The sequence below is a fragment of the Colobus angolensis genome, unplaced genomic scaffold (genome assembly GCF_000951035.1).
Source record: "Colobus angolensis palliatus isolate OR3802 unplaced genomic scaffold, Cang.pa_1.0 Scaffold158, whole genome shotgun sequence".
NCBI classification, from domain to species: domain Eukaryota; kingdom Metazoa; phylum Chordata; class Mammalia; order Primates; family Cercopithecidae; genus Colobus; species Colobus angolensis.
Window position 1 is genome coordinate 5,580,254 of NW_012114688.1, and position 25,351 is coordinate 5,605,604.

Genomic DNA, 25,351 nt, shown 5'->3' on the forward strand with positions numbered 1-25,351 from the left:
TAGGCCATTCTAATTCCAAACAAGTTAAGAATATATGTCTAAAGACAAATTAAGTCTGACAAAACATGTAAGTTATGTTTTGTTGTATCATCAGTAACAGGAGTCAATCAAGGGTCTTATTGCAATTTTATCTACAGTTTTACAAGGTAAATTATAAGAAATACAGCTCAGATAGAAAGAAAATATTAAATGCACTCTTCTAGTGTATTACCACATCAATAGTTGAGAAGGATTAAATAAGATTAAAGTCTATCATAAATATGGTCATTGCACTAAGTAGTTCCATGATAAATCGATCTTTATTTTCCAAGTAAGAGCTGATTTGATTGATCTCTATGCACTTCAGTGTTCTGGAGGATTTCCTAGTCCCTGAAGCTGCAGGTGTGGTCACTGTCTGGGGCAAAACACTTAACACAACTGAGAAGTGATTTGTCCCCTGTGGTCCCAGCTGTGCATAGGCATAACCACAATACAATCAAATTAAATCACAGCCAGTGTGACACTGCCATAAGAATAATTATTGGATACTAGCAGAAGCTGTCAAGGGTCTTTTATACATCCAATAAATAAATTCAACTGAGTAGCAAAGGTCAATTCAATTTAGCCTTCATTGATTACATATCTTTCATGTGTAAGACACTGTGCTAGGCATTAAAAGAAAACTTTGACTCCTCACCAATAAAAATGTTTTGTTGTTAAACATCTCTCATTACGTAGTGTACATTGTATGTAGTTAGTGGTTATGAAGCATCTAAATTCACAATGCATTCTCATTTCTCTACGTGATAGTATCAAAATACAAGTGTCGAAAGCCCCATTAGTCACAATATGACCATTTGGAATCTGGATCTTACATAAAAGTGCTTAAAAACCCAGTTGTTTAATTTTAAATATGAAGTAATACAGCAAATTACTTATCATTCAGCTTCTCTTGTTCTTAGTAATATAGTAACTGTGATCTTCAAGCAAAACCTTGATAAATTCTTTGACATAAAATAACGCATAGGAAGTTTTAAAAGTCATGCAATATGGGTACATAAAACAAAGAACCATTCTTGGACTGTAGCAGAGGCTTCCAATTGCTTCCTAGCATCCATTCTCCTCTCTTTCTACCAGAGCCCTGATTGTGAGCTGGGTGCCAACTAAAACACTGCATTTCCAGACTCTCTCCCAGTTAGCTGTGGCAATGTGACTAAATTCCAGCCCGTTATTTGTGAGCAGAAGTGATGAGACTTCTAAAAATTCTCCTTAAAGGAAAGAGGCACACCCTTCTTTATTTACTCTTTCTCCTTCCTGCTGACCAGAAGGCAGAATAATGGCTGGAGCTCAAGCAGCTATATTGGATTATGAGGCTGTGCACTAAGAATGACAGCTAGAAATAGCTCCAATCTCTGATAACCAGGAGTAGCCGGATCACCCCTGGACCATCAATATCCAGAATTTATATAAATAGGAAAGAGATACCCATCTGTGTTCTTTTAACCATTGTTTTATTTATTTTTTGTTTTTTTCTGAAGCTGACCAAAACCTAACATACTGATAAAGTCATCCCATCAGCCAGAATAAATTCTGAGCAGTTATCAAGAGAAAACTTAAAGTAATGTGAAGAGAAGCCACACTTATAAAAGGAAACCAAGAGCTTTCGTTATAGCTAGCCTAAAATGAAGTTAATTGCCTAAAATGTTCTGTCACCAAGGCTTTGGGAGTTAACATCAGGAGGCTGGTTTTATTGTGTATCATGCCCAGAAGTTCAATGATAATTTCAAATTGTTTGCATGTAATTTCCCCAAAACTTGTACAATATTTTGACATTCCTAAAGCGGAGCGGTGACATAGTATCATACTACTGTGTAATAAAAATCTGCTCTGCCCTCATACTGGGTTTACAATACAGATGATGGCACTGGAAAGAGCTCAGAACTGAAATCAGAATGCTTAAAGCTTAACTCACTGCAGACCTGGAAAGTTGCTTAAATTTTATAAAGCTTGGTTTCTTATCTATAATATAAAGATAATGATAACAGCAGCTCCATTTTCTACACAAGGAAGTTGGGATAATCATATAAAATAAATGTACATCTAAGTGTTATTGTTGTTACTAAAATCATTTTGGTGCTCACTTATGTTTCACTGGGAGAGGCACTCCGTTTTCAGTTTTCTGGAATAATTACCTTTTAAAAGGGACTCTTTTTTGCCTGCATTAACTTATTTTCTCTACCTTCTCACTTTCATGGTTCTGCAGAATAATTTTGTTTTTATGATGTCTGAGTTTTCATGAGCTACATGTATGCAAATATTTTTAGCTAAAAGAATATTATTGAGAATGTGTATTTGGCTAACTCATAACTGCTTCTTTTGAAACTAGCTGAGAAGCACTTGAACTGACACTGAAAATAAAAATAAATTTATTAACTAATTATAGAAGGCTGAGCAGTTATAATATGTCACTTACTGATTGAAATCTAAGTGCCATGTGTAGCAAAATTTCTTCAACCCAGGATCAAGCATCCAGACATTTCACATGGCAGCGTTTACTTTGCTAGCATTGACCGGTCATCAATGGTGTAAAAATGCCCCTGGACTTACAAAATATTGAAGTGCCTTCTGAATTAACAGAAACATATTACCAATCCATGGAACCTACACACACACACACACACGCATATATATTTTCACATATATAAAGGTATTTGTAAAAATATATATGTGAAAATATATACATACATATATGTATGTGTGTATATCTGCATCAAGCTTCTGGGCATGATATACATGTATGTATGTGCATGTATTTTCACATATATGTGAAAAATATATACATACATGCATTTTATATACATGTATGTACACATATAAATACAAGCACTTACATATATATATATATATGAGACAGGGTCTTGCTCTGTTGCCTAGGCTGGAGTGCAGTGGCATAATCACAGCCTCCCAATACCTGGTACTACGAGTGCACACTACCACACCTGGCTAATTTTTATGTTTGTAGAGACCGGGTTTCACTGTGTTGCTCAGGTTGTTCTTGAATTTCTGGGCTCAAGCAGTTCTCGCACCTTGGCTTCCTTAAGTGCTGAGATTACAGGTATGAGCAACTGCACCTGGCTGAAACGAAAATATTTAACTAACTGATGTGTATCACTCCACAATCATATAACATGGAGATTAATATTAGTAGCAATAAAAACGCTAGATTATCTGTGTTCACCTGGAGCAGAATGAAAAATGCTACAATTCCATTTCACAAATAGTGAAGGGAAGAGTTAATTTCTTGCTCACAAGAAAGCAGGTTATTTGAATTTACTGTCGAGAACTGCCTTCTGAATGTCATTCATTTCATAGGCTTCCTTCCCATGTGCATCTCATTGACCTTGGGCTTCCATTTGATTAATAATAAAAGTCACCTAACCTTAAATTCCACTCAATTCTTCTCTCTCAGACACTCCCACACATACCATTAGAACTCCCACTCTCCAATACAATCTAGAAAAACGAGACACTCTACAAGGACATATACGCAGGGCTTGGCCCTACCCTCACACTTCTGACAGTCCAAGGAAGTGTGGGGAAAGAGGAGCTGGCCTGTGGACATTACACTTTGGTTTTACTGCTCCTTTCTTGGAAACCCTACTCACTCTCTGCCCACTATCCCCGAGGCTGACTGGTGAGATATTTCCTCTCTTATCCTGTCCTCTCCAAACCCTCAGTCTTCCCTTAAAAGCCTGCTTTCTTTCTTTAATTTTCCACTGCTACTTTCATTACACTATCCAAGCCAGAAGGCTAGGGTATAGAGAATATATGTGGAATGAGACAGGGAGGAAAGGTTGCTAGAGAGTGAGCACACGGAGACCCTGACACCAGTCCTTTCTGGGAACTGCAGGGAGATGCATTCCATGCCACAGTCTCTGAGGTGGACCCAGAAGAGAATTTTGAAAGGGGCTACAATACCTTCAGGTGTCTGTCTTCTCTTGAGATTTGCTCCCTTCCAGCCCTTCATGTCTTTCCCAGGTTTTTCCAAAGAAATCCTAACTCTAACTCATCATTAAGGCTTAACTCTTCTATGTCCCATTCTTCTATGGCCTTACTAAGTGGCTAGAGGTAATGGAAATAGTTATTTATGAGATATGAGAGAGTGACAGTGATTTACTGTGTTATTACCCAGATAATACATTTACTTTCTAAGATGGGCCTTTTGGGTCCTTGCTCAAAGAAATGAAAAATCTTAGATTATAGGTCTTATGGTAGATCCTACAGGGTTAGGAAAGCTTTTGGAAACCCTTTAAATAATAATAATAATAGTCTACATTTAATTGGTTATACTAAATATCAAGCACTTTTCTAAAAGTTTTACACATTTTAGCTCATTTGATGTTCATAGTAATCCCAGAGGAAAGTACTAATACCTTTACAAATGAAAATACTGAGCCCCCAGGAGGGTGAGTAATTTACCCTCAGTCATACAGCTAGTAAGTAAATGAACTGGGCTTTGAACCCAAATAGTCTGGCTCCAGAATCCCTGCTCTTTATTCATCCAGATACCTGTCAAAAACAGCGTCAAGGCTGAAGTTAGTCTGGGAGTCAGAAGGCTTGAGTTATAGACCTGGCTCTACCTCTAAGGAGCTATGCAACTTTGAGCAAGCCACTTAAACTCTCTCAGGTGAACTGAATTTGTGGTTGATAGCCTTGTTTTATTGGAAGCAGAACGATTTCTTTCAATGAAATCCTAATTAAAAGCCTCATATACACAACAGATAAAAGAGAGATATTGAGCCTAGGCTGCTGTTATAGCTGCCCACATATTGTTCAAAAATTGAACCCTTCACCCCTTACTAAAGATAGCACTCTGTTGAACCAGTTGAACTCCGTTTGACTCAGTGATCTCTACTGCTTCTTTCAGCTACAGGACCCTGTGTAACCGATTGTGTAGAAACACCTAGCAGCTTCATGTCTCAAAATATGCTCCCCTCTCTACCATGCACTCAGGTGGAAACAGCCTAGTGTTAGAGACAGAAAAGAGGCAACACTTGAGCAACCAAGGACATCGATTTCATCATTTTACTTGATTTCCTTCAGGGCTCAACCAAATAAAAGATACTAATTAAAGCCTCACCCTACACTATACATTTCCCTCTGAGAAGCAGAGATGAGAAATGCAGTTTCTAAGCACTTAGCATAGTGACTACCATTCTCGAAGTGTTTGATGAATGACCATCCATGCTAATTTGAATACTACAGCAACGGTATAACTAAGACCCAAAACATGTATAACAACAACATTGCTCTAGGTAGAACTTTTTGAGATTAATTTCATTAGATACTTGGAAATAGATTCAATTAACCTTGTTTTCCTTCTTCAATAAAATTAGATATGAGGTCCCTCAATGTTAAATTACCCCTCTTCTAACAAGTATATTGAGATACAGATCTGGATATACTTAACTTTCTTCCTACCTCCAGATATTCTTTTACGAACCTCACTTCTCTTTTTCTGCATAGTGGAACACATTCATCTCTAAACCATTTGTTTTTCAGTATTACTGTCCTACATTTGTTATATATCCCCCACTAAGAAAGCAGAATGTATCACAGATGGTGTCCTTGTTAAAAGGAAAACTTCTAGAGAGACAGTGCAAGACTCCTGGGTCTTTGGTTTGCTTTGTAAAGTGCATGTGTATACATGGGACAGGGGTGAATATGTCTCTGCAATAGAGCTTATGACACCCCAAAAGCTAGAGGAATCATGCTATACTAATTTCCTGAGAAATTCACCAAGTATTGAAAAGTGAACTGGTCTTGGGCAGAAGTCTACATTTTGTACAGTTAGGTTAAAATGTCTAACCACGGTAGGCTCTCCTTTTGCAGCAGCCCATTAACAAAACTGAGGTGTAGGTGAAGAGCATTAATAACAAGAAGCTCTATAGTCTCTGGAGAGCTCAGAAGAAAGACTTTCAGGAATGACTCGGAGGCTGCTCTGGTATGCTTTGAAGTTTTCCAGTCTTTGAGGTGTGTTGCTTGCATTTTTGCTCCTCAAGGGCATTTGCATCCGCACTGTTAAGTATAGTAATAAGCAGAAATTAGAAGCTGAATGCAAATTGAGTGAGTGAAGGAATAAGGGATGCAGTGAACAATAAGAAGAATTGATGGAGAAACTGCAGTCTAGTGATATGAGCACATGGCAGGAAGCAAAACAAAACAGAATTTCTAAATGTGAACAGATCAAAATCCTGTTCAACTTCCTTGCGCCTCAAAAGGAGGTGGTCAGAAATTTTCTTGAAAGGCTCTTGGTTCTTGGAAGGAAAGTGTTTTTTCACTCTTTATCAGCCTCTGACTTCATAGCTGTGTTACCAAAAGGGCTGGAAGCAAGGATGTGGGTTTAGACCCTGCGGCCAAAGGCTGCTCTGCTCTTTGCCAGTTTCTCTGCTCCTGCCAACCACAGCTACCCTTCTCTCTTCTAGCCTGGCTGCTCACTTCTCAGCCTGGCCATTCTCCAGCTAGGGCCATTGCAGACATATGAATTAATGCAAACACTGTCTTACCTTCACATCACCTCAGAAACTTAATATAAGAATGTAAGAAGTGTTGCACCCACTAAGACCTATAGTTCATTCAATTTAATATTCTCTCCAATGGTGACACCAAGGGACCTTTACTGGGATGGAAAAAGAGGCATTCTGAATTGCATGCATGCCAAAAGTTTGGATACCATTATCTCTAATTTCAGCCCCTAATTATAGTTAACTATTAACGGAAACATGTAGCATATGAAACATGTAGTGTATGCTGTGTCTATCAATGTGGTAAGTCTGTAAACCTTAATTTTTTTTTTTTGACAGAGTTTCACTCTTGTCACCCAGGCTGGAGTGCAGTGGTGCAATCTCTGCCCACTGCAACCTCCGCCTCCCGGGTTCAAGTGATTCTCCTGCCTCAGCCCCCAGAGTAGCTGGGAGTACAAGTGCACACTACCACGCCCAGCTAATTTTTGTACTTTTAGTAGAGACAGGGTTTCCCCATGTTGGCCAACATGTTCTCCATCTCCTGACCTTGTGATCCACCTGCCTTGGCCTCCTAAAGTGCTGGGATTACAGGCATGAACTACTGCGACCAGCCAAACCTTAATTTTTTTTAACTAAAACCTCTTCCTGGGCATCACTGCATTTTTTGATTTGTACTATTTTGTTTGGTCATTAAAATCAATTTAATAAATATATGTCTACTGTGTGCCTATACTTCAAAGCCTTCACATTCTTGGAAGCTGAAGGTCTGGGGAGGAGAGGAAGTGGGAGGGGCTGGGACACTAAGATTAAAATGATGTGTCTTTCATTCAAGAAGGTGACCATCCAGTGGGGGAGCTAGAAGCACGCACAGCTCACTGCAATACAAGTAGAGCAGTGAGAAGTAATCACCGAGGCATAAATGAGGTGCTTATGGGTGTAAAAGGAGGGAATCAGTAATTCTGAATCAGGCATAAGGAAACAATTCTTAGGGTAGGTGTCTTTTGAGCTGGGCTTTAATGAATGAGTAGAATTTTGTTCATTGAAATTAACATTTAAGCAAAGTAAACACTAGAAACAGAATTGTGAATGTGCATAATGTGTTTGGGGAGAGGATTCGAAAAAGGCTGGGATCAGTGTAGTCAGAAAAAAATTGGGATGGTAGATTGGGATTGATTTACTGAGAGCTTTGAACAAGTTAAATCTTTTGGACTTTGTACAGTGGGCACTGGGGAAATAGTAAAGGACCCTCTAAGTCTCTGCTCTTGAAATAGATAGTCGAGGACACTACTATCTCCACTATTCAAATGAGAAAACTGAAGCTTAGAAGGAGGAAGAAACTCACTCTAAAGCAAGCGTAGAAGTGATATTTGAGCTGAAGTTTCACTCTAGCGTCCAAATACTACACCTACTCTGAGTCTTTCTTTAAAAATATTTTAGAATTATTTTAATTGACAAGTAAAAATTATAGTAATAACATGATGTTTTGATATATGTCTTAGTCTTAATTTTTTATAAAATAGGAATAATATCAATATTCCCTAGCTAACTAAAATTTTGATCAAATAAAACTACAGATGCTAAATTACCTTAGAATATATAAAATACTTTTATAAGTGTTGACTATTAATACTATTTTGTTGTTATCACAATTCAACTAATATAACTCCTAAATATGTTTCTGGAAAGGCAATTAGTGTTATTTGATGATAATATTGTCTATAAATGATTGAGTCCCTACTGGGCTTTATATATACATTATATCTCATTTCCTTGCTATCTTGTGAAATAGGTGTTTTTATCTCCAATTTATAGACAAGTAAACAGAGGCTGAAAAAGATTAAAACCTATTCAGTCACACAGCTGGTAAGTCAAGAACCATACTTCAAATTTACATCTTTAAATCCCCAAATCCCTTTCATAAGGCTACTCATTGCCTTCCTTATTGATGATGCTATAAACCTTGGAGTTTGCAGTGGCACACAGAAATGATGTCTTCAGGGAGCGATTTAATGTTGAATACGTAAGTAGTAATTAGGCTTGACTTACCTGAAAAAAAAATTACCCATTCAATCCTGCTCTCTGAGACAAAATAATGTCTTTAAGAATAATTTTATTGTTGATTTAAAAAAAGGATTTAAAAAATTCCCTGTTTATGTAATGGTATTGTTTCCTTACAATTATTTTAATTATTTTAAAGTTTAACACTTACTGAATCATGTGTTTCTGTGGTTTTTTTTTGTTTTGTTTTTGTTTTTTTTTTGAGACAGAGTCTTGCTCTGTCGCCCAGGCTGGAGTGCAGTGGCGTGATCTCGGCTCACTGCAAGGTCTGCCTCCTGGGTTCACGCCATTCTCCTGCCTCAGCCTCCCGAGTAGCTGGAACTACAGGCACCCGCCACCATGCCTGGCTAATTTTTTTTGTGTGTTTTTAATAGAGACGAGGTTTCACCATGTTAGCCAGGATGGTCTTGATCTCCTGACCTCGTGATCCGCCCGCCTCGGCCTCCCAAAGTGCTTGGGTTACAGGCCTGAGCCACGGAGCCTGGCCTGTTTCTATGTTTTAAAGTGTATTTCTCGGCTGGGCGTGGTGGCTCACGCCTGTAATCCCAGCACTTTGGGATGCCGAAGAGGGCAAATCAGTTGAGGTTGGGAGTTCAAGTCCAGACTGGCAAACATGATGAAACCCCGTTTCTACTAAAAACACAAAAATTAGCTGAGCGTGGTGGTGCATGCCTGTAATCCCAACTACTTGGGAGGCTGAGGCAGGAGAATAGCTTGAACCTGGGAGGTGAAGGGTGCGGTGAGCAGAGATTGCACTACTGCACTCCAGCCTGGGTGACAGAGGGAAACTCTGTCTCCCAAAAAATAAAAAGAAAATAAATAAATAAATAAATAAAGTATACGTCTCTTCTCTTGGTTAGGAAACTTTAAAATATATACATAACAGGTTGGATAATATTGTACAAAAATTTGGTGATTGTTATTCATGATAGATTTATTCTTCTGAAATATACGTATATTTTATGCGTAGCAAAAAATGATCAGAATCAGTAATAAGCAGAGTTTGACCAAATTCATATTGTTGGCAGACTTTCATATTCAATGAAGTCAATCCAATAATCGAATTGTAATTGTTATTAATGGCCACCAGATATTATGATTTAATTATTGGAAAGTAATTGCTGTAGCTCTTTTTAAAATAACATTTTTTCTGTTTTTATGAGTAAAGTTTTCCCAAAAAAATTGTCAACTGATAAGGTGAACATAGAAATCTTGACATTCTAGCTTTGACATTAGGGTCAACAGCAATGCGTTTAGTGACACATAAAGCAGAATATAAGCCACATCTGAAGAGGTTGAAAGCAGAACACTAAGCCCAGCAGCTATATTTAGACAAATCTTTCTCTTTTACACCAATTCCAATATTGTAGCCATAGTATGACTGTTTTGAGACATAGAATCATAAAATCCTGAGTTGGAAGAAGGCTTAAAGAAGATATTTGTATTCCATCCATCTACAGCAGACTCCCTAGTGGTTTTCTGGTATTTGCTTGAATATTTGAAGTGACAGGAAACTCATTATTGCCTAAGGCCAGCCCTGCCACTTTAGGGCACACTGGTTTAGCACCTTTCCAGATTAAGTCAGACCCCTTTTTCGTAGCTTCTTAGTCCAGCCTTCAGAGCGTATGAAATAAATCCCTATTTAATGTGACACTCTTTCACGCATTTGAGAGAATCCTACCATGGTTCTTAGATGCAGTCAGGTTTGAAGGGAAATTTACAAAGACAAATATTTGAAAGAATATTAATCAAAACCATAACAATGATTAAGTTTGAGTAGTGAAGTATAGGGAATTTTTCTTTGGTCCTTGTGCTTTCCTGTATTGCTTAAATTTTATACATGAATATATATTCTAACTACAATGAAAGAAAATGTGGAGCTATTTACACTTTGGGAAAGATATTTAAGTCCTAAATGCAATCAGTGAAAACTGAGACTTCACTTTGAAGAATGAGAGAATTTGAAATCTGAAATCTGCAAGTGATAAACCTCAATGTCCCCACGACCTAGACCCACATGATAGAAGCTCATTAAAAATGTGAATATGACTCAATAAATCAACAAATTATTCATTTAATCGATGGTCAAAATCTACTTGGAGATACAGTCATCGTTTGGGAAGTAACAGCTCTACTAAGGACCAAGCTGTTACTGCTGTGAATCCAAGCACTGAGAGGAAAAGAATCATTTCCATCCTAATTCAAATTGATTTAATGCCCCTTTTAATTGTGTATTCCTCCAATACATTACAGTCCAGAAATTCCCTGGTAGTTCCGTTTGTAACTTTATAGCTAGAGATGAACCGAGGTACTCAGAAATAAATTATTGTTCTGCTTGAATCTCGATACATCTATGAAAATTTTGCACAGAAAACTATGATGGTGCTTATTTTGATGATGGTGGATAAGTATCATATTTAAAATCTGTTGTGTATGCCAAGTTCATTGTATATACTACTTCTTCAAATATTTATATTCACTCTATATGCTAGAAATACGTATTCCAAAAAGTGTTTACAGATTAGGAAATTGAGGTGGTAGGCACATGTTACACAAGTCTACATTACATAGTGGTGAGAAACAATTAACCAATATAACCAGATCTTATTTGTTGTTTTTCAGACAAGAACTACCATCCTGAGATTCACCTCTTTGCCCATATGCCTTATTATTTATTTTTCCGATGTTCCATTTAACGACATTGTTATAGCAACTTTTCAAAATACCTCTTCTGTGCTACTAGAACCATTTTCCTATCTCACAAAGACTGTACATTTAAGCCATAAAGAGAACTTAATTAAATTTCTTTATTTTGCTGTTTCTTATTTTTTCTTCTACTTTCTATGGAGTTGAATCACATCCTTGCCTTCTTATCCTAAGTCTTGAGAGGTTGGATAAAATTTGTATGCTTGTGAAGACATTCAACCTTAGTTGGAAACTGGGCCAACTTAAGTCTTCTGAACTTGATTTTAATATTAATAATAATAATTTATATTTGGGGGCTAAGGCGGGTGGATTACAAGGTCAGGAGTTTGAGACCAACCTCGTCAATATGGTGAAACCCCATCTCTACTAAAAAATACAAAAATTAGCCAGGCGTGGTGGTGCATGCCTATAATCACAGCTACTCGGGAGGCTGAGGCAGGAGAATCGCTGGAACCCAGGAGGTGGAGGTTGCAGCAAGCCGAGATCGTGCCACTGCACTCCAGCCTGGGTGACACATTGAGACTCCATCTCAAAATAATAATAACAATTTATAATAATATTAGAATAACAATTTATTGAGTGCTTTCATACCAGGCACTAAATAAACATTTGCATGCATTATTTCATTGGATGCTTGCAACTAATATGTTTTTAGGTAAAATTATTATCTTGATTTACAGCCGAACAAATTGAAGTTTAGAAAAAATTAACTTGATTAAGGTCAGCCAATTAATAAATCAGCAGAATGAGGATATGCCATCGCATTTAGTCTGATTTTAAGTTCCATGCTCTCAAACAAAACGCTTTATGTTTGAATCTCCCAAAATAGTATTAACGAATGAGTACAGAGGTCAGGATATGTTTTTTGACATTACCAATATGGGCTACAGATTCCTCAGGTAATTACTATTGTTGTTGCAGCTGCAATTACCACTGCTAATCCAACAACAACAACACTGCCTTCTCCATATTTATTGTACCCACTACTCTTCTGAAATATTCAAATATTTTAAATATTCACATATTTAAAATAATGCAGTAAATTATGTACTTCATTTTATAAAAGCAAGTTTTAATAAGAGAATGGGTTCAGAAAAAAATTGAAATAGCAATGAATGATTACATTAACTTGAAGTTTATTAATGGGAAGCACTGCTCCATTTCATTGAATGAAGAATAGTCCACTCAACCTTAAGGAATCATTCTCATTTGCCAAAATCATTTAATCCTCATTTAATCCTCACAACTACCCTATAATGTAAGTGCGAAAATCCTAATTCTTCATATATATGGATACAAAAATCTTAGTTTAAGAAATTTATTTCAAGTTCTACTACTACTATTAACCCAAAATTTGATCCCAGATGTGACTCTGAAGCGTACTTTTACACCCCCAAGAGTGATCTGACCATGATACTTATCGTCCCCCAAGAGATCCTAACTTCACATCTGACTTGCCCCTTGTCTCTCTCTGAGGATATCCCTCTCTCCTTTCCACAGGATTGATTTTGGCAAATGAGGATGATCCCTTAAGGTTGAGTGGACTATTCTTCATTCAATGAAATGGAGCAGTGCTTCCCACTAATAAACTTCAAGTGGATGGAATCATTCACTGCTATTTCAATTTTTTTTTCTGAACCCATTCTCTTATTAAACCTTGCTTTTATAAAATGAAGTTCATAAATTACCACATTATTTTAAAAATTATATTAACAACAAATCATTATGAAGATCTCCAAGTTGCATTTCTAAGATAAATTATATAAAAATGGGTAGGCAGAAAGGAAATTAGTACTCAACCATTTGCCCTAAGCAGTGACTCATTTGGTTTGGTTTAATAACCTATGGGATAGTCAATAAATAGAAAAACAAAGATTTGCGGCCAGTCACAGTGTCTCACACCTGTAATCTCAACACTTTGGGAGGCTGAGGCAGGCAGATCGCCTGAGCCCAGGAATTTGAGACCAGCCTGGGATCATGGTGAAACCCTGTTTCTACAAAAAATACAAAAATTATCTGGGCATGGTGACACATGCCTATAGTCCTAGTTACTCAGGAGGCTGAGGTAGGAGGATCACCTGAGCCTGAGAGGTTGAGGCTGTAGTGAGCCCTGATTGCACCACTACACTCCAGCCTGGGCAGGTGACAGAGCAAGACGTATATATTATATATATAATGTAATTGGGTTGAATTCATTCAAATAAATGTCAATTGACCCCAGAGATGCCTGAGAACTGTTGACTATTGTCACACTTACATTGAAATATTCAAAAGGCAATGTACACAATGAAGACTAAAGATAAACATCAAGATGTACAAATTTTTCAAGTTTATATATCTATGAATAGGTTGCATTCTGAATTCATTTAGTGATAATAATAGAATTAAAGTTTGGAGACGCTGAGATTTTGTTTCCTTGAACAAAATGTTTTGCACTGCTCTAATCAGTCTGATCAGTTCTGTGGAAATCAGAGAGCAGTCAGTTGAAGAGAAACCTGGTGAATGAATAAAATATCAAATGTACCAAGTAGATTTCACCTGTTAGCGAAAAGGGATGGAAAACTCAGAAACAGGGGGCAATAATTTTTCTTTCTGAAAGACAAAATGTGCTCCCCTCAAACTGCATTGTATTTTCCCAGAAGAAGCTAAAGCAAATTTCAAAATTAAGCAAGGAGAGATGATAATCAGAATAGTTTCACTGATGACAACTAGTCTGCCCTAGGTCTTGAATTTTCTACAGTCTCTTAGGAGTTTCTCTGTAACTAGGAAGCACAAGTACCTTCTACTTTTCAGTAAGCATTCTCCCAAGTTACAAGTCAGAGAGGACGTGCAAAAGGAAAAACAAAAAAAGAAACAAAAGCCAATAGGGCCAAAAGAGATGTATCCTTAGTAACCCAAATTGTCATAAACTCTTGGCTTTAGCAAAAACCGCAGGCCTGTGTAGAAGTGGAAGTGCGGTTTTTCTGTACAACCATCTGCTCCAGGAAACCAGTAGCCTCTCCACTGCAGAAGTGGTCCTGGAACAAACAAGGAAGGATCTAAATGTTTGCAGTCATGTGCACATGCCTAGATTGGACATATGGACCTTCACATTTTTTTTGCTGAGAATCTTGTTTGCTTAATCTAATCGGCATTCTTAGAAAAGCTGCCTCACCACTGCTCCCCAAAATTATTTTTGGTGGTTTGAAAATGTCCAGACATTAATAATAGAGTCAAAGCCTTTCTTCCATGGGGTTTTAGACAAACCCTTGAAGATAAACTTGAAGCTTCTGAAACTAATCACAGTAGTAATTATTTGCTCAGGGATAACACAATGATTATATTCTAACTCCAAATCAGGTGTGAACCCCAGCTTTATTTCTCATTAACTTTTGTGGATTTGGTGAAGTGATTTATCTGCCATGAACCCCAGTTTCCTTATCTGTAAAGTGCTGATAACACACACCTTCTGTCGCTGACATGAGAATTTGATAACATACAAAAAGTATAGGTGCTCATAAAATGGTATCTGCCACTATTGTCATTATCACCAGTTCAAGTTTCTTTAAAATGCTGTTAGTGTTCATGTGTCCTTGAAAGCATTCTCTTTTTCATTTCTAGGAGTTTGGTTACTTAACATCTTTTACTATTAAGAAGCTCATTTTAAAGCAGGTGCGGTCAAAATGAGTGCATAATTCAAGACTTAGTTCCAGTTTTAGGCTTGAGCTTCCTAACCAAACATGTAAAGCTTTGCGGTTCCTTAAATCATAGAGACTCTCACAGAAAGATTTCTTAACCTATGTCCATAAATGCCCAAGAGGTCTATAGATAGACTTCGGCAGGTCCGTACAATTTCTGACACTGTGCAAAAATCCTCTGCACTTTTTGTGGGAGTACCACATACCTATCATCAGTTTCTCAGAGGGGTTGTTGATCCTAAAATGATTAAGAACCAGTGTTCTTTCTAATTAAATATAACTTAAAACGGCCTCAATTGTGGATTTCAGAATTATCTTCTCTCAATGTTCTTTGCAAAATCAGATTCAAATAACCTTGTATGTTACATTCAAAACCTTCTTTTTAAAAACTGCATAAGAATATTATGCATGAATGCTGATTATCCATAGTCTTTTGTTACTTGGCCTCAGAAACTTACAGTTAACAGATTAGCTCCCTCATACTAATTGTATTTTTTTAATCATATTTTGGTTTTCAGTGTGGTAGGTAAATTCATCTTCCCATTTTATACAAACAATAGGTTTCAGTAGTGTCAGTTATAGAGATCAGGACTTGAACTCTGTTATCAAAATGTATGATAATAACTCTAGACCTGAGGAATTGAAGACTGGCATGAACTCAGAAAGGCACAGCATTGTCAAGAGACATTGCCCAATATTTGTCCTTATAAAAATCATCTTTCAGATAAAATGCAGCTTCTGCAGCTTTGTTATACAGACTAAATATGCAAACATCTAATTTAAGGGGAGAGTTTGATAAATTAGTTTTCTCCTTCTGAGAGAATTGTCTGGAAATGTGTACCTAATGATGTAGAATTATAAAAGATTTTTTAAAGGTCTTTGGAGACAAGGATTCACTTTCGGTATCACTTTGAGAGACATACAAACTCTAAGGCCTCTTATCAAAAAGAGAATAGAGATTGGCGGCATCAATAGAAAGATGATACTTTCTAAGAAATTATACCTAATCATCTGTGAATAGGTTTATGTGATTATGGAAGCCGATCAGGGCCTGTGGTGATCAAGGCATTGTGGTAGTGGCGGCACCTCGTTTTTGTGCAGTCAGACACAAACTGGCATTCTAGTACCTGTTGCCTCAGGAAATGCCAGAACAGTGCCTGTGTGGACCAAGGGCTCACAGATGACCTCATCCCGCAAACCCTTGGCTACATAGCACCTGCTTCGTGGCCCTGGCCCTTACTTTTAAGGAGAGGTTCCAACTGAGGGCAATTATGTCCCCCATAGTATATTTGGCAATGTCTGTGACTATTTTTGACTGTCACAACTAGAGAGGTATTGCTGGCATCTCATGGGTAGAAGTCAAGGACACTGTGAAATAACCTACAATACATAGGACAACCCTCACGACAAAGAATTACCTATCCCATGTGTCACTAGTGCCAAGGTTGAGAAACCCTGCCCTAAAGCCATGCCACTTTGATGACCATAAGAGGTTATATAGATAGGTTCTATTTAGACCCACACTACCCATAGGGCCACTAAAGTTTAGCCCATTTGACAGATTTGGAAACTGTAATGCTTTGGACAGAGTGAAGTGAACAAATATCCTACAATGTCCTTTCATTACAGGTTAACACCTATTCCTTTCCCCAAAATGTGGATTAAATGTCACCTTCTACAGGAACACTTCCCATGTTAGCATTACGTTTCCATGTATTCTCATGATACCATGTGCTTACTCTAATTGCACCTCTGATTATTTCCTGTTCCCCTACCAGGTTACAAATTCATTGAGAGCTTGCTGTTTTTATTAATCCTTGGGTCTTAGTACCTACCAGAGCTTGGCACATAGTAAGTACGCAATAAATATATCTTGAAGGAAAGAGCAAGCTTGGAGAAGTGACTTAAATTCTCCATGACCAACATCCATCCAGAATGAATTTACTCAAGGCTAGTACTAGCAAGCACACTGGCCCCAAGGACATTTGGCCCCATGCCCTCTGAGGACATGAAACTGGGGAATGTCTCACCCCATGGCCTGTAGGTTTACCAGCACGATGGTGGAAATTTGGGGTCAGCCATAGCCATACTAGTCATAATGACTTTTAAATTTTATTTATGTATTTATTTTAATAATAACAATTGTACATAGTCACAGGGTACAGAGTGATGTTTCGATACATATAATGTATAGTGATCAGGTGAGGGTAATTAGCACATCAACATCATCTCAAACATTCATCATTTCTTTGTGTTGGGAACATTCAATAGCCTCCTTCTAGCTATTTGAAACTGTATATTAGCGTTAACTATAGTAATCCTACAGGAGTATAGAACACTAGAACTTATTTCTCTTATCTCTCTTATTTAGCTATGATTTTTGTTTACTTTAACAAATCTCTGCCTATCCTGAAATACTAAAGAATCAAGATTGTAGAGATAATAAGATCTGGTCCTAGGCCTAGAACCCCTGCATGAGAGGAACCAGGGACAGAATTCTCCCTAGATACCTTTTCTCAGGAAGAAAGAAGGATACTTTTAATGAGCTTGACTTTGCAGTCTCCATTCCACAGAGTTTCTCCCTTCATTGAAGAAGGAAGACCAATAGTGACCTCAATAAGTACATGAACAAATAGCTGGGGAGCACACCACTCATAACCACCAATACTCAGCTCACACCAATACTCAGGCACAAGTCAATTAAAGGGTTGGACTATGAGCAAGGACAAGTCTTATTTTGGCTGCCTGTAGATTACACCAAAATCCACAAGAACGGGGAATAGCTAAGCTTAGAATAATTTATAAATGCACTTTGTGTTAAGAACAATAATCTTGAGATTATAAAACAAAGGAACATCATGTTGAAAAAGGGAAAAGAGCAACTCTCAGATTTATATTAAATAAACAGTAATTTGTTATATACATGATTATGGAATATAAAACAAAATGATCTAATTTTTCCAGATAGCATGGGACTGTTGCATTACATTGTGCTATTACATGACAAAGCACATCAAATATGATTTCAGCAAAATACTTAACATAGGCATAAGTAATATATTCCTGACATGAGCTGATATCAGGAAGAAAACACAGGGACATTTCGGAACATTCAACTTTATTTTCCATTGACAAACACGACATAAATAACACACATTTATTAAATACACACACTAGCTATGGCTTGAGTGCCAACAAAAGTCTAATGTATTTTCAGAGGCTCTTTATTTTTTTGTCTCCATGGTATTGAAGACCAGCCTTTAAAACATACTAGAAGATATATTTAAATACACTGATGATAACTACCCATAAAACTTTACATAGAGGTGATAAAATAGACTTTTCCATTTAATCAAGTATATAGGGATGGATGCTGAGGAGGAGAGGTGAAGAACACTATTCTTTCAATACTGATCTTTACAATACGGATTAGAGTGCCAAGGATTTCAGCTCCTCCTTAGGCACACCATGTAAATAGTACTTACATCCACTTGTTACAAACAGATCAAAATAATCAGTGCCTATTTTAATTGATTTGCTTAAACAGGCTTATACTATTTGTACAAAAACATTTGATAAGGAGAGCAAGAAGACAAACTATTTTTTTCTCTTTCGAGGAAGAAAGTTGGGAAGGAAGAGAGTTCAGTAGCCAGTAATGGCCTGAGTGAACTTATCATTTGCTTTGACAGACAAGACCCCTGGCCACTCAGTAGTTTGTCCTACTGATGCTCAAGTGTTCAAAGATAAATGCAGTCAGTCCCTTCCTCTCTTTGCTTCCAGGGCCTGGTGCAAAATGATGAAGTTTAACAGGTAGAAAATGGACAGGTTTTCCATCATATCTTTTTCTATGTTCTCTGCCCCACCCACATGAGTATCCTTTCAAAAGTAGAACATTGAAGTGTGTTAGTAAATCATATGTATTTCCCCCTGCTTAACATTACAGCTTTGATTTCTACAGACATGGAAAACTGTATAAGGAATCTATATTTGAATTACTATTAAAGTTTGATGATTGGCTGTTTTTGCCTAGATGTTTGACTTACTTTAATTAAAGGATTAAAATATTCTAATTCTAAAGCATTTAACAATAGTATTGAAGAGATGCACGAATGATAATAACTTGAGAAGTAGAATCATCTCCAAAATGCTCAAAAAAGCATGAAAAGGCTGACTTGTTTCTAATGGTGATCTCTTTCCTTCTCATCTTTACTCCCATAATAAATTCTTCAGCAAAGCAGACTTACTACACAACAGATTCTGATCTGTTTCACATATTAGGGTACTGGCACTTTAAAAATATGAAGTTATTATCTCTCCTCTTAAAAACAATCCCAGCCTCACCAACAGGAAATATGTTTGTTACTTTCTTTCTGTGAAAGAATGGATAAGCACAGTAGAGTCAAGGGGACTAAGAGAAAACAGTGTAGTTTCAAATGAAGAAATATGTAATCTAGTAGATATCTGGGTTGCTTATTACATGAAACTGATTGATACAAAGCTTCTGAAAATAAGATAATTTTTATTCTCAGTGAAGAAAATGTGTGACATATAAATGAATATGATACATATCTGATTGAATTATATTTCTAGAGAATCATAATGCACTCTGCTTATGGTATCATAATGTAATGGTATATGACTAAACTTGTATAAATTATAACCCTTAAATAGAATCTTCATTTTAGGAATTGTAAAAAAGAGAACATATCAAATAAAATATTTCCCCTAATTATTTTATCATCATCATCACCTAGTTAGTTTCCTTACAATATTGAACTAATGCCAGCTTCCTAACAAATATGTATGTGAGTTTAGGTTGGTTATTAAATTTTGTAAATTGGCTCGATCATAACCTATGTCATGAAACATCACAGACATCTGTCACTTTGTGTCAGCACTTTACTGAAACTCAGAAAAGTCTCATGGACTAAGCCGCAGCTGCACAATTCTGTACATTTTTTAGACCTCAGTTTTTAACAGATTTTGAGATATGTAAACATATAAAACAAGCAATAAACAAGCAGCTGTTAAATTTTGTCATTGTTGATGGTTTGTACTTGTTATATAGATAAAAAATGGAAATTTTAATTCTTCAAGTTAAGTTTTTTGCGTGTTTGTAATAATAAATGCTCTGTAGTCTCCCTATGTCATTCAGCTCCTGGAATCCCATGTATTGCAGGAGAAGCTTTTGGGGTTAAATTATGAAAATAAATAGATATTATGCATGTCTAAAATTTCAAAGAACAAAAGTTTTCTATTTTCTTTTTCTGAGTTGATCTCAACCAAAAGAACTGTTAAATGATTGCTGATGTGGAGAAGGTTGAAAGCTGACCAATAATTTGGAGTCAAAAAGAACAAAATCATAAAAAGTATTGAATAAATAAAAAGCCTAATCTACTTGAAAATCCAATATTAGAATACTGCCACAGAGTGACCCCTTATTAAAATACTGTTTGCCAGTTTTTAGTTTATCTGTCACTCAACACCAATGTGCTCACAGAATCTTTCATAGTTAACTTACATGAGGTTTTGCAATTATTTTCTGCAACATAGTCAAGAGATATTTCATAAAATAAAGAAATGTAAGTGGAAATATATGTATACCTTGTATTTCAGACTAGTTTAAATCTGGCATGATTAAACACTTACATTTACCTAAAATATCTTGGGATATATACAGCACTAGGTTAATTTGGTAAATATTGAGATAACTCATTTTTGTTTCTTCAACTTCAAGATACTTTTAAGACATTCATCATAGCTATTTTATTTGAAAAGTAAACTGCTCTCATTAAGTAACATGTGATCATTCTCTTCTATGACTCAGCATAGTATATAAATTCGTTGTTTGGAAAATAAACACTACTTGGTAAAATTGACACTTGCTAATTTTACATATATTTCTACATTTCATTCGCTTACTTCTTCCAACATGGTTTTCTTGGCCTTTAATTGTCTTTTAACCAATACTTCAAAGTTCAGGAATGTCATAATCTATACATGCATTTTTCCTGATTAGACATATGTATGGACAAACTAAGTATACATGAGTGAACTTGAAAGCCAATAAAATTAAACTTAGACACGACTTTCTGCTGTGACTACGTATATCCTCTTTCTAACCACCACCTTAGTCTCTGTACATCTCTGAAATCTAACCTCAGCCATCATAAAAAGGCTGAAATCATTTGGGATTTTCATTTTTTATCAGGTTTCCCCGGACTAATGAATGTCTAGATAATGAAACTCATATGCCATTTACATAATTTCTTTCTTTTCCACCTCCCTTTCAAGCTTGTTAAAAAAACACGAAAGCTGCCATTCATCCCCTCCTAAAATATATCTCCTGGGCAGGAATTTATTTTGCAGTTAAGAATAAGTTTCAGGCTTTTTGCCTCTCTGTATTTTTGTGGTTAGATGAAAAGTGATATTCTTTCGGTAGTAATGTCCACTATCATTTGTAAGTATCGGTCTCCTAAATTATTAGTATAAATAAAACACTTTGTTTTACAGCAATATGACACTGCACCCTTGAAGGTAAATTCATATTTCTATAATTAAATAAGGAGAAATAATTGACTTTATCAGCCCAATGGACTGTAATGGCATGAAGCACTTCAATCATATGGTATGTGCCTTCCCAATGTGTACTGTTCTGGCAAACTTCTGCTCATTGATTCACTGAATAAATATTTATTGGACAATTTCTATATTCCAGGTGCTATACTAGATGCTGGAAGGAATAACTTAATCATGCTCGTGCCACTCAAATCTACACTGCCTCTGTGTCTATCTGATTAGAACTTAGGGTCACAGGATCACCTAAGAGGTAAAGCCTCTTTATTATGTGATTTAAGTGCACTTTTGAAAAAAAGTAGGTAGTTTTGTCTTATACTCAATGAGTTGACCCATGGGATAATCCAATTCTATGGCATAGAGAGGTTTTAGTATAGTCTATTTATCTTTCCCAAAATTTAGATTAGTAGAACCATCATGAATTACATAAGCACTCTCAGCAGATTTTGTCTCCAAATTCAATTTGACATGCTCATTTAAAATGATTAGTCCTGATGACATAGGCTGGTGTATATATCAATCTGATAAGACATATTGCACCTACCGAAATTAATTCTTTACCAAATGACCACTAAACACACACACAAATATGCAGTTACTACAAGAAGTATAAATAAATCTCAAGATTTTAAAAAACTAGAAAAGCAGTACAAGAAACTGCAAATGAAAATCTTTGCAATAAAAAGTTACTGGGTTTACAAAATGAATGCACCAAAGAATACGACAAGCTTTGTGCAGGCGTAAACTACAGGATTACTATGTTTGGTGGGGAGACATTTCTAAGAAGCGCAATTCCCAAAACTTAATGTAGTGATCTACTTGTGCACAAATATATCAGGCTTAGCTATTGAGGTTTGTACTCATGTGGACTGTAGGAAAAACATTTTAGTAATAAATATTTAGATGGAGCCACTTTGGGGAGCAGGCAGAAGAGCTGTGAAGGGTCAATGTTATTAATTTTCTTATATAAATAGGCCAAACAATGGAAACTATTCACTGACTCTTCAAAATATTTATTTGTTTTGGAATCAGTATTGGAATGTAATGAGTCAAAGACTGGGGAACACTTTTGGTGAAAAATCAAGGGAAATTATATATTCAGAGTACCTATAGTTAGTGCTCAAATCTGTCCTTACATAGCATTCTGAAAAACCACTTCACAACTCCCATAGGTCAGTTTTATGAATCCCTTAGGCTCGTAGAAATGTAACATATATTCAAAAGAAAGAATAATTAGCAATTTGGGTAGTCACAAACTCCATATTTCAAACAAACGGAATTGGTTCTTATTCAGATAAAAAGTAAATCTAATTATCAATCCAACTAAACTTAAAGTTTGTTAAGTTAGGAGTTAATTTGCTATATTGAGCAATATTTGAATAACAGTATTGATGAATATTATAAACACATTATACTTTTTAACTGTAATTAAACTTCTTTTAATGTAAGGAGGAAAAAAAGTGACAGAAAGTGAGAGAGGCCATGAAAGAGAACACAGCAATGTCTTTGAATAAAAACAAACTGCTATCCCTTGTCTTCAATGATATATGTGGTAAAATTCCTCATGTATTCAGTGTACTGGAATATTAACTATCCCCGTTCCCCAATAGACCAAGATCATTTATGAAAAATGTTTTCATCACATAGTTAATCACATATTCAGCTACAAATGGCAGACTCAACAAAAACACTAGACTGTTATTAATATATTTTCCTTTGTTTGTGTTTCACTACTTTTGGCACATAGGGATTTTCTATGCTTCTAAGACCATTTAGCTTTATACCAAAAATTTCACTTCAATGCATAAACAGTGGCATGCCAGAGATGCCTAAATTCACAGTAAGGTTTAGCGATATTTGTTACCAAAAGCTGTGCACATGCAAGTTAAGTGTTTTCTTTCATGCTTCTGTCTGTATTATTTCATTAGATAATGAGATAGGCTGCCCTTTCTGTCCATCATTAGAGCAGCTGGAGACAGCATTTGCTACCTGGCAAAACTTTCGAAGAAGGATCTTTCTTAACAGCAGGTAAACCCAAGGATCCAAGATCTGGTTCAATGAAGCCAGGCGAACAGCTATTAAGAAGAAATTGCATTCTTTCGGCTTCCCTGTATGTGTCTTGCAGTGCTCAACTGATGTCTGATTGAAGATCATTTTCAACATCATTATCTAAGAAAGGGGAACAAATAATTGTTTCAAGGATTAATAAGGTCATATGCATCTCCTCTACACTGTACATTGCACACAGTCGGTTCTCAATAAATTGGTTGTTGGATTGAAATTATTAATTCAAGCAACATTTATACTCGGATAACACAGTCCTGAATTATACAAGACATTTGTAGGTATTTCCCCACATTTTTGGCTATTAAACACGACGTAGCTTTTTAAAACATGCATGTCTTCAGGCTGTTGATTCTTGGAATTTAAGAAGCTTGAAAACAACACATCTCAAAATAAGCCAAAGTCATGTCTTGTTGCAGAAAACACCACAAGTTCACCCAAATGAGAGCCAACACTTCAGCAATAACAAAAACATGTTACTCTTAAATTTTCAGTAGTTCTAATTTAAAAAATACTGCATAAAAAGTAGAAGCAAGAAAGGAGGAAATGATAATATTGTTGTTATTATTATTATTATTATTATTGCCACTAGCATTTTCAGAATCCTTACTATCTATTGGATATGGTGTCAAGTCCTTCATACGTATTTAATACACATCATAACACAGGTAGTATTACCACTTCCTTCTTACATTTGCAGAACCCAAGACTGAGTGAGGTGAAATGGATGAGCCAGACTAACATCATATGATGTACAGCATTTTACTTTTCTTTGCCCCCACCCAATATATACTACACAATGTAAACTCCATGATTGCAGGAATTTGGGGCTATTTTTTTCCCCAAGTGCCTAGATCAATGTGTAGCACATAGCAGATGTTCAATAAGTATTTGTGAGATAACAAATTTTTATATTTGAAGAAATATATAATACAACATACAAGTGACGGTATATGAGTTACATAATATGTATTTATATTTGAATGAAAAAGATGCTCTTATGCATATGAAAAATGTTCAAAATTATTAATCATCAGAAAACATTCAAATTACAACAAATGCAAAGCAATTTTATACTCTCTAGATTGATCAAAATGAAGAAATGTGACTATACTGTTCCTGAGGATGTGGAATAAGGTGAGGACTCTTTTACACACTGCTAGTGGGTGTGTAAACCGGAACAACCATCTTAGAAAACAAATTGGCATGCCAGGCGCAGTGGCTCACTTCTGTAATCCCAGGACTTTGGGAGGCAGAAGCAGGTGCATCACCTGAGGTCGGGAGTTCGAGACCAGCCTGACCAACTCGGAGAAACCCTGTCTCTACTAAAAATACAAAATTAGCTGGTCGTAGTGGTGTATGTCTGTAATCCCAGTTACTCGGGAGGCTGAGGCAGGAGAATCGCTTGAACCCGGGAGGTGGAGGTTGCAGTGAGCCAAGATTGTGCCATTGTACTCCAGCCTGGGCAACAAGAGCGAAACTCCATCTCAAAAAAAAAAAAAAAGAAAAAAGAAAAAAAAGAAAAGAAAAAAGAAAGAAAACAAATTGGCACTATTTAACCTGCTACTTCCCAGAGGTACAACTCCTAGGAGTATACTATCCAGAATTCTTGCACCAAGAGTTGTGTATATGACTGTTTCATAACAGCATTGTTCATAACAGCAAAAAAAGCAGGAACAACTCAAACGTGGGTTCACATTCCCAAGCAAAGAAATTAGCTGACTTTGTCACTGGCTCCTAAGTTTCCCATTCTAGGCCTATACAGCT

General features: G+C 36.3%; 1 protein-coding gene across 6 annotated transcripts in view; it reads right to left on the reverse strand.

Annotated features, from left to right (window-relative positions):
• The window catches only part of PTGER3 (prostaglandin E receptor 3 (subtype EP3)), a 208,185-nt gene that overhangs the window by 148,749 nt on the left and 34,085 nt on the right, over positions 1 to 25,351 (reverse strand). For 5 of the 6 annotated variants that reach the window (XM_011936910.1, XM_011936914.1, XM_011936909.1 and 2 more), the window contains exon 2: positions 23,510 to 23,689. In XM_011936910.1, the coding sequence (XP_011792300.1) occupies positions 23,510 to 23,689 (180 nt within the window). Of the gene's footprint in view, positions 1 to 23,506; positions 23,690 to 25,351 lie in introns of all 6 variants that reach the window. The other variant, XM_011936911.1, reaches the window with a different exon arrangement.